The following is a 14,349-nucleotide window of genomic DNA, read 5'->3' as shown; positions in this document are numbered from 1 at the left end:
CCTCAGGCAGCAGAAACCCAAGAAAGAGGAGGGAGACGAGGAACCATCATGGAAGGACAGGCCCCTGCACGGTATGTACCACCGGCAGATAGAGGAGGTGGCTGATATCCAGAAATCCTACCAGTGGCTGGACAAAGCTGGACTGAAAGACAGCACAGAGGCACTAATCATGGCAGCACAAGAACAAGCTCTGAGCACAAGATCCATAGAGGCTGGGGTCTATCACACCAGGCAAGACCCCAGGTGCAGGCTGTGTAAAGATGCCCCAGAGACAATCCAGCACATAACAGCAGGGTGCAAGATGCTAGCAGGCAAGGCATACATGGAACGCCATAACCAAGTGGCCGGCATAGTGTACAGGAACATCTGTGCCGAGTATAACCTGGAAGTCCCGAGGTCAAAATGGGAGATGCCCCCAAGGGTGGTGGAGAATGACCGAGCTAAGATCCTGTGGGACTTCCAGATACAGACGGACAAAATGGTGATGGCTAACCAACCGGACATAGTGGTGGTAGACAAACAGAAGAAGATAGCCGTAGTGATCGATGTAGCGGTTCCGAATGACAGCAATATCAGGAAGAAGGAACACGAGAAGCTGGAGAAATACCAAGGGCTCAGAGAAGAGCTCGAGAGGATGTGGAGGGTGAAGGTAACGGTGGTCCCCGTGGTAATCGGAGCACTAGGTGCGGTGACTCCCAAGCTAGGCGAGTGGCTCCAGCAGATCCCAGGAACAACATCGGAGATCTCTGTCCAGAAGAGCGCAGTCCTGGGAACAGCTAAGATACTGCGCAGGACCCTCAAGCTCCCAGGCCTCTGGTAGAGGACCCGAGCTTGAAGGATAAACCGCCCGCAGGGGCGTGCTGGGTGTTTTTATATATATATATATATATATATATATATATATATATATATATATCCTTTGAAATGGCTCTTAATCTAATCAGAATCCATTGTTTCCATAATGATGGAAATCTGGCCGGTCGTTTCAGTCGCACGTACACTCTACCAGCTTGACTTGGAGAGATGCTGTGCTCTATGGGCCCAAAATTACGGAAGCGTGAGGAACACGGAGGAAGCTTGGAATTTATTTTTTGATATATGCACCACTGAGCAACTCGTGTTCAAATAACTGAGGCACCATCTTGTCATCAATGCAACATGCACCTGAACCCGTGGATGTGGAAAGGTGGAATCTATTCAAATATGCTTGCACTACGCGGTGCCGGTTTAAGGGTTTTGTTTTGCTTTTTTTTTTTTTTTTAAACAAGAGTTACTCATTAAAAGTGCCTCAGCAGTAGAGCTTGGCCTTTTACTGCTTTGACCTTTACTTTATGATTTATATTTCCACCTCAGTTGAAATGCAGCACTGAGCTCCTGGGACCTCTTTTAAGAAGTCTGGTCTCTCTCAAGTACATGTATACATAGTGCTTTTTAAAAATAAAATAAAATGCAGTTATCACTCAAGAGGAAGTGAGCACAGAGTGATGTAACTGTATTACATGATCTGGGATTAGAAATCCTTTATGTGCTTGCAAACAAGGTTCAACACCAGGACATCACTGGGCTGCAGATCCTCCCTTTATCAAATATTGTTCCAATGTCTCAGTTTCAATATAATATATATTATCCTGTGTATAATATAACAATATAATATATGTAAACAAAGTGTGTTTTCGCATCAGTACTCAGTAAAGGTGCCATATCTTATTTTAATGGCTCTGCTAGCATTCATCCACATCCGCATTAGTGTTTTGAGCTGTCCTGGTTTGTGACCCTGGCGCTGCGAGTGCTCGGATCGCGCTTTAGATGTTTACTTCAGGTTTGTGCCATAGCAGCGACTTCAGCCCATGAAAAAAACACAACAACCATAAATCTGCTTATAGCTAAAAGTGAGGATTTATCCTGAAGCCTCCTGATTTAAGTGTAATGTAGCAGCAGCATGTGTGTCATTAGGTTAGGTCCTGTCTGTTCCTCTCCAATGATAATGTAGGATTTCCATGCAGTCTAGATTATGTGCTAAGAATAATGCCTCAGAAAGAGCAGCACAATAATCAGTGGCACAGTGACCATTTCATTTTCTCTCTTTCTTTCTGCCTTTTTTTGTGGTTGGGGGAACTTGAGCGGCAGACCATCTGCTCCTCAGAACCGAACTAAAAGCGGCAGTCTTTTGAATTATTCATTTTTTAAAACGAAGCACATTGTTAGAGACATTTGGTCGTGGTCTAAAAGCTTACCTTGGGTCCTGAAGAAGTGTGACTTTCTCTCACAACCGAGCGAAGATAGTAATGGATCCCCCAGAGAGAAGGGGATATGGGAGTTATCTAAGTATGTCAGTCTGCGTAGCTTCTTCCTTTAACTTTAGTCTTTTTCCTTCAAATGCAAAGACCTTATCTTATACTCAACGTTCAGCCAGCTATCATCTCTACCACTATCCTGCCTGACACAGAGATTGGCTATTACCATATCATATGGCTGATTGAATCCTCTGTGCTGCCGGTGGCTTTGCTGGTGGCTTTCTCTGCAGCGTATGTACACTGTGTCCTGCTGTTTAGAGAATATAGAAAGAGCAGATAGATGTCAAATTGATTTATTTATCTGAAACGCACAGGTTGTTGTTGTTGTGGGAAAATGTAGCATCTTACTTTGAACTTCAAACAGAGATTACTGATGATTTTCCCCTTCACCACACAAATTTATCAAGCATCTCCGAAAGAAGCTTTTTCTCTCCTTTCAAAAAGGTTTTGCTTTTGTCTGTCCTCTCACAAAGAAACTGTTTCCATGAATGACAGCAGGTCATCCCGATAGATAACATCTCACCTTCATCTCGGCTTCACAGGGTCTCGGCCGCGTTTTGAAGACAGCCCGCCGCGGATTGCGGAGGACCCCTCGGATTTGATTGTCTCCAAGGGGGAGCCTGCCACCCTCAACTGCAAGGCAGAGGGCCGCCCCATCCCCAGCATTGAATGGTACAAAGATGGTGAACGTGTGGAGACAGACAAAGATGACCCGCGTTCTCACCGCATGCTCCTGCCCAGCGGCTCCCTTTTCTTCTTGCGCATCGTGCACGGCCGACGGAGCAAACCAGACGAGGGCGTTTACACCTGTGTGGCCCGCAACTACCTGGGAGAGGCCATTAGTCGCAACGCTTCACTGGAAGTTGCCGGTAAGGCCTTGTGTTATTGATCATCGTGCTAACAGTGTTTGTGGTTCCTTTTGCATTATATCTTGATATGTATGTTATGTGTACACAGATGCCTCACAGTTGTGTCTCAGATCTTTTTGCAGCTGCCTGCCAACTTTGTGGAGGTTCACTGGAGAAGTGGTGCTTAAAAATAATGACATGAAATACACAGACAGTAGGAAGCGACTTCTAAAAATATTGAGGTGTAGCTAAAATCAGTGATAAGTAATGGCCTGTGGATTCGTCCTTATTTTTTGGCTACTTTGGCAACAGTGATGCAATTTGTCTTGAAGTCTGTGTGTGTTAGTTGTTTAATAGCACTTTTAGAAGAGGCAGGCATGCAATCATTTTGTGCCACATTAGGCAGCTTAGCTACTATCCATAAATATTAAGATATAACAATACACAACACATGAAAATAATTTCAGTTTTTGGAAGTGAAACTGTGGTATATAATGTAATGGGTGCAGCTGAGTGTGGATGCTGACCATAGTTAGTGGAGTTTGTGACATTTCATCTTTAATCAAACATCTGGATTTATTGAATGATGGATCTGTGGCTCCATTCTGCACTATTGTGTCGACCAAAATCTCCACAGATGCAAAACTGTTTATTACACATTTGCTAAAAAGAAGGCAAACTCAGTCACCCATTGCGGCTGATGAAGCTTCAGTCCCCCAACTCCGTACTCATCTGCAGAACAACACCCATCTTTGACAGCTCGTTCTTTGGCTGCAGCTTGCACTGTTTCTGCATAACTGCATAAAATGTGTTTTATTAGTGCTGTTATCAGTGAAAAATGTGCCTTCAAAAAATATTAGCAAATGTTATATTTGATAGTAGCAGTAGTACGGTTTTTCTTTATTGTATTTTTCATTTCATGATGTGTAAAATGTTTTCTGCCTGGGCTGCGGGCAGGTAAATTCATCTTTACGAAGCCACGCTGTTGTGATGTGAATTTCAGCATTGTCCTTAAAAGTTTTTGAAAAGATTTCCCTGGAAAAGACGTTGTCTTGATGAGTGCATCTGTTGTTCTAAAAGCTGTATCATTCCATCGCAAATCAGCAAATTTTTAGAATTTTCTCCAAGTTGCGCAAAAAATTCTATTCTCCAAAGATTAAACATTTATAATAAGCACTGTGAATTTCCAGCTCCACACCTCAAACACTCTTTAAGACATATTCTTTTGAAAAATGCTCAGTTGACCCACACCACAAGGCAAACATCTAAACATTTATAAGAGCCTGCACATTTCTGCAACAAATCTTTGGACACCTGAAGCCAAGATAAACTTGTACCTGAATGATGGGAAGAGAAAAGCATGAAGGAGGCAAACGGCTCATTATGCGAAGCATATCGCATCATCTGTCAAACATGATGGGGGAGACGTGACTGCACGGGTATGTATGGCTCCCAGTGGAACCGAGTCACCGGTGTTTATGGATGCTGTGACTGCTGATAGAAGCAGCAGGATGAATTCTGTAGTGTACAGGGATATACTCTCTGCTCAGATTCAGCCAAATGACCTTCATCCGAGATTAAGAACAACTATTATATTTTACATTTTTTTGAGTTTCTTCAGTTACTTTTGAGTCTCTGAAAAACAAAAGATTTTTTTTTAATCACTTGAATCAAAGTTGAAAGTTTGCGCTTCAATCAGATCTTGATTGCTTAATTTAGAACAGTGTAGTTGTGTACGGAGGCCAACATTACAAAAAAGTGCAATTATCTGCTCACTTACGGAGATGAATGTAACTGTTCAGGAGATGCATGGTTGTATGTTTGCCATGCTTCTTATACTCTGACACTATTGTGTCTACAGATCACTGTGAATGAGACTTTTGTCTGAGAGCCGAAGCGCCCAGAACCATCAAGGAGGTCATCACGTTTCTCACTCCTTTTTTTTGTGAGACCTCACCATTTAGAGGAATTAATCCAAAAAAAAAAAAAAAAAAAAATTACAATACGTATGATTATGTGTACAAACATTATAATTGTATGTGATAGAATTAGAGAAATTGGTACGTACTAAAGTCAGTCTCCTAATAAAGCATTTCTGGGTTGATAAATACTATTATAAAGGGTGTTTGTAGCTGATTTCAGCCTGGCATGGTTCCTGTAACGTGGCTTTGAATTGTGCTTCTGTTGGTTTTCAAAGTGCAAGGTCCCCGCAGCTTCTCAAACAATTGTGACTGAAATTAGCAGCACTGATTGGCCATTTTGGTAATTGCAAGCAAGCATACACCCAGCATGACCCATGGAGCCAAATTTTAGGAAATAATGCCAGGCTGACATAAATTATGCTTTGATAAAATAAGATCATTATGTTGCTATAGTTCAAGTCTACAAACTACTTAAGGAAAACCTGAGCCAAAAAAATAAAAAAAATGTAGATAATCATTATTTGCTAATTACTCTCCCTGTGATTTTCTGTCTTAATGGATTTAACATTTAGTGAAGGAAATGCCAGAAAATTCCCCATTACAATTTCCTAAATCTAAGTTCACGTCTTCAAATGTCATTTCGTCAAACTCCTCATATTTGAGCAATCGGAAGTGGTGAAATATGAGGATTTTTACAGCCGATACAGAAGATAAGGCATTACTCATCTTTTCTGTTGGGGCTGCACTGATAAATGTTTATGTCGGCTGTACTGGACTTCTCTGTGGCAGTTAGATTGCCATCTCCTCACCTCAGAGTCAGTGTGTACAAACAAGATCAGGAGAGTATGCCTTTAAAGCTTTGTTATTTATTAGCTTGCTGCTGAGCAGTACAGAGTGTGAGCTTCCTCATCTGTTGGTGGAAGTGCACTGAAGTAGAAAAAAAGACTCCCTCATGGAGCCGTGTCTGTTATTTTTTCTCCCCCGTCAAGGACACGTGCCATTGTCTTCCCCCTCTCCTCGTTGCGCCGGCGTGGCTCGGCCCTGGGCTGAACTGCGGCTCTCTTTGGCACGAGAAAATGGATTAGTCAGTGGGTTGATTAGGGGAAGGAGCCTAACAGATTAGCAAGGTTGAATTGTCCTCGTTAAAAAACACAAAACAGCAATTTGAGCAAGGCCTTATCTGCCTCCATACTGAGGCTTCTTTTCCAGCAGTGTGTGTGTGTGAGCGCTCACGGCTGGCTGACCTCATCTGTGGCTTGGGTCCAAAAATAGGGACAGCCTCCGCAGATATCCTGCATATTGACAACCATAAGTGTCTGCAAGTAATGCAGATATCCAAGCTGGGAGGAGATATAAGGCTGTCATATTGCCTCTTTTGAGTTGCTGATAATAAATGTAGCTTTGTGTGCTGCTGATTACAGTGCAGTCATACTGGTGAAGGGATGATTCACCTGCAGGCACCGAGTGACTAACAGTATTAATAAGTGCCTGTTTTGCTCTAATCTCAGTGCCTGCAGCCTACCAGGGCATATGCTAGGACAGCATGATGGTGGTCTTGGATTCCCCCTCCCGTCTGTGTGAGGTTGTGCTGACTGTGGGGTAAATAGTGACCCAATTAGCACTGGCATCGGGGGCGGGGGGAGTCTGCAGTGTTAATTAGAGGCCAGTTTTAAGCTGGTGGCCTTGCAGAAATGTGTGTCGGTTGTGGCTCGGTGGCAGGAGTCTGAGAGACAACAGGTGGGAGGAGGAAGAGCTTAAACCTCCCACTGAGCAGAAATGAATACGGATGCATCTGTGTGAATGCTGCAGCTCAGAACAGGGAGCAGGAGTGCTGACACTAACCTGGTTTTCACCACATTAATTACTCATTTATTGCCGGTGAATGATGCATAATGCATTTGGCTGCATGACTAAGACTTTTATCTGTAGTGCACTAGCCACATGCCGTACTTTTGCTTGAACTACTTGGGCAAATTGTTCTTATTCCTCTGAACTGCAGGGTGTCATGGATAACTGTAGGGCTCGAAGACTTGTAGAAGCCCACGTGAATCATATTTGGAAACATTTTTGGAACGTAAGCCACATTTTTTCAGAGCACCACTGCTACAAATTAAATTCTAGCTGATCACAGAAAACTAAATTAGAGATGCTTAACATTGTGCCCATTGTTTCATCTTTCTGTTCATTCACACTGATACATTTAAATTCTTTCACAGAAGTATTTGTTTGCTGACACTGGGGTGAAGCACATTTCCATTTTATTATTTTTCCACATTTTTTCCGCTGTGGTTGGTTTCATTCATGCAATGCTTCTTCCCAGGGGAAACCATGGATGTGTTAAGAGAGCTGACTATGGGCGCGACCCAGTGGCAGGGTACATATCACATGGGCTAAAAAGCCCTTAGGAACAGAATTGCTGGTTCAGGGCCTAGCGGCTTCTAACTGCATGTCATTTCACTGCTCTCTTGTCTGTCAGTCTCTGCTGTGCACGGTCAAATAAAGACTAAAGGCTGCCAAAAACATGTAAAATAATAAAAAAGACAGCTAATAATTTGCTGTCACTCACCAATTTGCATTTTATGTGGGCGACATTTCTTTCCAGAGTGTCACAAATTGAATAACTGAATTTAATTATTTCTTAGCATAACGCTCTTTAGATAGTTTAGTTTGAAGGTTGGTTTGAAATGGTTCAGGGACTGATATTTTGCCCATCTGTTCTGCAGTCAAATTAGGGAAGACTGTGGTTGGAGCCTGTGGTTGTGGCCAATGAACTTGTGATATTGTTACTTTTAAAATGATGGCTTTGAAGTTTGGGACCAGGTGTGCAATTACATGGAGTCAGGTGCTGTCTTCAGAACAACTTTGTGATCAAGTCAGTGTGCCATCAATTTGCAAAATGAATGGGTTAAAGTTGGCATGAACTGTGAAAATCCAATGAAAATTGCAAATCCGTTGTTGTCTACATGCACAGAAATAGACCCTGTGCACGAAAAAATGCTAACTTCCCGTTTTAAGACTGGATGTAGGGTTGTACATTTCCGGTAGCTTTATTTTGCGGTCAATCACTACTGCGAAGATGGACTCCAAAATCATGTCCAAAACACGAAAACTGAAAGATCGCGTTAAGGTACGAAGAGCAGAGGTGGGAACACTCACCACTGCTGTGTCATAAAAAAAATCAAATGATCAATTTTGACGATTGAAGCGTGTACATCGATTGGTTGTTTACATCTGTTGCACACTTGGATTAAAATGAATTGAAATCAGTGTGGCTTTGTGAGTTCGCCTTTACTGCATCTGCAATTATATACATGGACATAGCACAACGTTACACACTTTTGCAGTCTCACACAACTCTTATAGGCGCACTGCCTTATGGGTAGTCTTTAAACTCAAATCACTAGTGATGGCCCGCTTGAAGCTGACGCTCCGGAGCGTGTGTCGAAAAAAACAACACACTGGTTCAGAAGCACTGTGTCGAGGCTTGCTTCGTTTGGCAAAAGTCACGTGACCAGTGACGTCCGAAGCTTCATTACGCACGTAACTGCTTCGGTACCTGATTCAAACAGATATAAGGAAGTGAATCATCCACGGGATTCGTGGAGTGTGTTGATGGTGACAGATAGCGACGAGGTGATCATTCCACTGACAGATATGGAGCCAGCGAGGAAGAGAGGACGTTCTGGCGTGTGGGAATATTTTGAGTTGATTTTGCTCAATTCATTTTATCTGCCGAAGTGAAAAACTTGAAATGTCCAAAATCATGTTTTCATAATGTAAATATCATTACAGCATATGACTTTAGGAACACTTCCATGTGAATTAAAGCTAATGAAGACTACAAAAATGTATTTGACACTATACGTACATGACATTGCTACACAGTTTAGAAAATCATTTTGTTTATTGTTTTTAGGTGATAGTCTGCAGGACCCAGGAATACCTGCATATCTACCAACTTGCAGTGTAGTTCCTGCACTCCACAGCCTCTTCTGTTCCATGCAAGTGGATTTTCTCCAGGGCAGGAGAAACTATTTCTAAGAAAAGAAACAGACTCAGCCAGCGCACAGTAACACTAATCCTCTTGTTAACTGTAAATAACAAAAGGGCTACCTTACATTGATCATGTTTTTACTTTGCAAGTTCTTGATTAGGGATGGGTTTTGATTATCGCTTTTCTGATTACAATCCATGCTAAATTGAATAAAGTGATATTGATTCATTAAAATCCCGTGTCGATTTGTAAATTAACGTTATTATGCCTGAAACGCCAGCATCTCAGGTTAAACCTCACAACATGTCGTCAAACACCATGCAGCTAAAACAGTAACTGGGAGCAGGTTTACGGATTCTGCATACAAACGTGAACACAGAGCGCGGACCCGACGCGTCAGAGTCAGATTTTGATGTGTCGGCGGGTCCGCGCTGTGTTTGCCTCTTCTTTTTTTTTTCCCGCTGGCTTCTGCAGCTGCAGGTTTCATAACTCTCTGTTTACATCTCTAATTAAGTCTCACGTGTCAGCTTTCTTTTAATAGATACGAAATTATGGATATATACTGTTAAATGATCAGACTTGTAATATTTCTGACTGAGGCAAAACTTTCCAGATTCCAATCAAATTGAATCGGATCCTGTATCGAATCAAAATGATTCTACAAATCAGTGACGATGCAGCCGTACTCAGCTTCCTAAGCATTTTCCCTTTCCAGTTCACAATCAATCCCACCCCTAGGTCAAAAATATGTATAGGACAATTGGCCTCATCTAATATTTTGTATGAACCTGTCAAGCTGTCCAGTGATTAAACGACAAGTAGATGGAGGCAGGACTTCACAGCAGGGGCATACTCCATAATGTGCTGTGCATTATCATATGTATATTATATATATTGCTCACTTATTGTATTTACCAACATCAAGGAGTTATGAGCAAAGAAAGGCCACCATAGTGCATGTTTAAATAGGGAAAGTTTATTGATCAAAATGTATTACGCAAATACGCATTACATTTTTTTCAGCCCCCCAATCGAGAAAACAAAACCAATTACATGTTCAAAGCAACGGAACGGTGGCCCAATATCAGAGAGAACTCCACTCTTGAGTGAGCAGTGATAATTGAGCAGTCCGTTTTATTTTGCAGATTCAAGCTGCTCTTCAAAATTTTCACCACCAGATGTCACCGGAGAGGACTGTGTTGAAAAGCTTCGAGTAATGAACCGTTTTTCAATACAAGCTTCAGTGCTTCGGAAAGCTTCATTTGGCCATCACTACAAATCACTAATATTTCTTACAGTGTAACAATGGAATAAACATAAACAAAAGATAGTGTGATCCACCAGTCTATATCTGCTGTGATTACAGCCCGGTACAGGTATAAATCCACAAAAGTGCCACGAGGTTTCCGCACAAACTAATGAATCAGATCTAGCTGCTGCTAATCGTTAGCATCACGGCTAATTCACATCGCTACCAATAACTTATACACTAATAACACATAGTGGGGATTAACGGCCAACTTTCCCACATTCTCTGCAACCCCGTGGACTCATCTGTAGATACATTTTAAGTTATTTACCATCTTGTATCTGCTTACATAGCACAACGTTACACACTTTTGCAGTCTCACACAACGCTTATAGGCGCACTGCCTTATGGGTAGTGGCTGGCTTCTTTACTCCCGCTAGAGCTGCTCATTTTAGGGGATACTCCCTCTTCAGAATCAGAATCAGAAAGGGGTTTATTGCCAAATGTTGAGCAGGTTTACAACATTAGGAAATTGTGGTGTAACGGAGGAATAACTACGCTTCCTGAACTATGTCATTTTTGGAGACTGGGGCACACATTATTTTTCCACAATCAAAGAAAATACAGATTTGAACAATCAGACCATTTAACTAACTACAATATTGTCACTAAAGATTATGGGGGGTGTCTTGTTTTGTCCACAATGTCTTTCTTGTCCTTACACATCACTCAACATAAGCAGAATTGCGTTACAAAAATTAGAAGACACATTGTCCAGATTCAGAAGCACATCTCTGTATAGTGACAGTTCTTATGATTTAAACAGGCAAATGTTCAGTATTCAATCTACAGGTGAACAACAGTCAAATGTTTCTCCCGTTATGTCGATATCAGTTAGCCAAGAACACACTTAACACAGCATTTTTTTTTAACAGCTCATTGTGTTCTGCGTCCTGATCAGCTGCAGACCACTGTCCATCTCCTCTGTGCCGTCTCTCCTGTACAGTACAGAATCGCTACATCGATCGCTGATTCATTGATTCATTAATGATTCATTGACGTTGAATTCTCTCGCAGCTGCTCTATTCCGTGTTCTGGAACTGAAAACAGGGTTTGATCTTTGGTTTCATTCTATAATACTGGACTTATTTTTCTACAAAGTTTTGAACTTTAGAGTTTTAAACAAGAGAGAAAAGTGTGAAAATGTTCATGCCTGTCTGAGAAAAGTGTATTAAGTGTGTAGTGAGGGACTTTACGGTCTTAAAACATCTAATTGTAAAAAATAAAGTTGGCTACTTTGCGGATTTCACCTATCGCTGGTTATTTTTAGAACATAACACCCGCGATAAACGAGGGACCACTGTATACAAACGCTGAGAAATATAAAATTTGAATCCTTTTTCTCTTTTGTTCTGAGGGGCGGGGGAAAATATCGACACATCGACGAACATCATCTACAGATATATTCGGTAAATGCCCAAGACATCTTGAGAAATGTAAATCGCCGCTTGATTCATCCATTTGGTTGATTTGTTTTGGAAAAACCGACCGTAAACAAGGAGCGAATATCACACCTGAAACGAAGCGCTCTACAGGAGTTTCCCCACTGGAAGTAGCTTATGCCAAGGTGCACATAATCTATTCACATTCCCTACTATGAGTACAAATTTGAAATAGAAATTCATAAATTCCTCAACAAATACTGAGTAGTTGCTACAGGATGGCAATTTAACTGAAAAATGATGTAGGCTTTACTTTCATATTGAGATTTTGCAGACATGTGACCACGTGACTAAATGAGTATTCTGCAGCTGGTTGCAACTGATGGGACAGAGACAGAGTGCACTGAAACATGTCCACTAGAGGGGAAAACATAACAACATTAGTGAAATCTATTTGCACTGAGATACAAACGTTTCTGTGTGAGCTGTGCTAAGAAGCTATCTTAGCAGGCTATGCTAGCAGTTAGAAACTAATGCTAGCAAATATCTATCGAACAATTGTGTAACAGCAGCAGTTCTGAAACCGAGGCTGAAATCTCCTTATAAATGTGTCGTTGTTCCAGTTTTTCATTTGTTAAAAAACCTTTCTATAACTAAGCTGTTAATACTTAGTTAAAGCATGCTAGTGTTGTATGTTTTAATGTTTAAACATTGTTTTGCTAATGAGTAAACTGGAAATGCAACAGGATAATGGATTTTAATCTCGATCCTATTTTGATCAGTTGATCAGTAAAAAGATTTTTCTCCATATTTAGCTCATCCGGTCGAGGCTCCATCCACCCACAGTTAATAAGAATTGCTACTGCTCCTGTAGCATTGGTCAGAATCTAATCAAACTTGCACATAGTGATCACTTAATAGGTATTCACCAAAATATTGCTCAAGGTCAAGGTAACATTTAGTTGCAGTAACTTGTGAATTATAATGGATTTTGAGCCTAGTACATCACTGACGTGTGTTCTGGTCCTTATTCAGCCTCTAATTTTAGAAGCAGTGTGTGAATGATGGCTCAGAAATGAAGGCATGTACTCCAACATGATTTGGAGAATCAGCTATAAGTGGTGTGCTCTTAAAATGTTAAAATAATTTCCCTGCTAGAACTACTAAAACCAAAGTTTGGATATACAATTAAAGACTTAGCTTTTCAATTTGACACCTTTTGAAAACTGTTCGGGGTCATTACCCCATTGTTGTTGTTGCAGTACTTTCCAGTAGAAGAAAAAGGCCTGATCACATTAGCTACTAGCCATTTTAAGATGTAACAGGTTTTCTTTGCAGAGCTCATGTTTCCACAGAAACTCTAAGAAAGAGGTTTCTATAGTAGAACACTTGAAGTTGTGGCCCTCGGGCCTCCGGCCTCTGGGCCTGCGGCTCGGTTCACTCTGGCACAGCTGGCTGCTGGCAGAGCTGGCGGGCACGCCACTGCAGCCCCCTCTGGCTTCTGCTCCATGGCTACTGGGTGACCCCTCATCTGGGGCTCTTTCCAGGAGGGTGGCATGGATGCCCCTCCGGTGGTCCTCCTTGGGCTCTCACGCTCTGGGGCCTCTGGATGTCTGGAGGCTGGATCTCCTCCATGCCTGCACTGTTAAAAAAACGGTAATATTCCAGCAGCTGGGGCGCCAAAATACTACCGTAAAATAACAGAAAATAACTTTCCCATGAAAATATGGTTATTTTCAGTAATGAAAATAGAGTTTGTTGCGCTAATTTTACATGGGATTCTGCCTTTTCTGCCATATTGCACCATCAGCCCTTCTGGCCATCACCAGTAGGTGAAGAGTCTTGACCACGGACACAATACCGAGAGTGTCCGAGCCGGGGCTCGAACTGCCAACTCTTGAGCCACAATCGCCCTAAATAGCAATGATAATAATACTTATGTGATGTAACACAAGCTTATAGGAATCATGTTATATACTTTTCCATAGCATTACATTTGAATTCAACAGTTCGATCTTTCAAATAACGGACAAATATTTGTGAAATCATGATACATTTCTGAATGTATTTTAACAATCTAAATATGCATATGTACAAAAAATATATTTACAAAATGTTATGTTATGTTATGTTGATGTTATGTTATTTTACCTTTGACATGTAAAATCACAGTCTACTTATGTAAATTTAATGATATTCTAGAAAGACAGTACAAAACTGTAAAATATACAGTAAGATACTTTGACATTACGGTACTATTTTTTGGAACAGTGTGCTTCATGCCCTGGGGGACAGGGCTATAGCTCCCTACATCCTCTAGCAGACCATTACATGGGGAAACCTTTTGAATACAAGCGCTCTGATCCACACAGGTGTGCACACGGGTGTTCACTGTTCATAGACATAAACTACACCTTTATTGGCTGCTATTTCCAAGCACATTATGTGCTGTCGGTCCTGCTTGCTACACAACAACATTCAATATTTAGTATTTACTGCTATTTACACTTAGCTAGATTAACGTGATGGTGTTGTGTTTAGTATGTTTCTCTGTTTTTTGGTTTTTTTGCTTGTTTTCTCTTCTTTTTCTCTCAACAGGT

The 14,349-nt window shown here is 41.4% G+C and overlaps 1 protein-coding gene across 1 annotated transcript in view; it reads left to right on the top strand.

Moving 5' to 3' along the window:
* The first annotated feature begins 2,376 nt into the window (after positions 1–2,376).
* Positions 2,377–14,349, top strand: part of LOC146619078 (roundabout homolog 2) — a 59,937-nt gene continuing 47,964 nt past the window's right edge. The window contains exons 1-2 of the mRNA XM_085370191.1: positions 2,377–2,529; positions 2,806–3,163. Of these exons, the coding sequence (XP_085226317.1) occupies positions 2,377–2,529; positions 2,806–3,163 (511 nt within the window). The remainder of the gene's footprint in view (positions 2,530–2,805; positions 3,164–14,349) is intronic.

This window comes from Diplotaxodon limnothrissa, linkage group LG14, assembly GCF_057381915.1.
Source record: "Diplotaxodon limnothrissa isolate DT_005_m linkage group LG14, D_limnothrissa_male_GT1.1, whole genome shotgun sequence".
Lineage (NCBI taxonomy): Eukaryota > Metazoa > Chordata > Actinopteri > Cichliformes > Cichlidae > Diplotaxodon > Diplotaxodon limnothrissa.
This window is presented reverse-complemented; position numbering and strand designations above follow the sequence as displayed.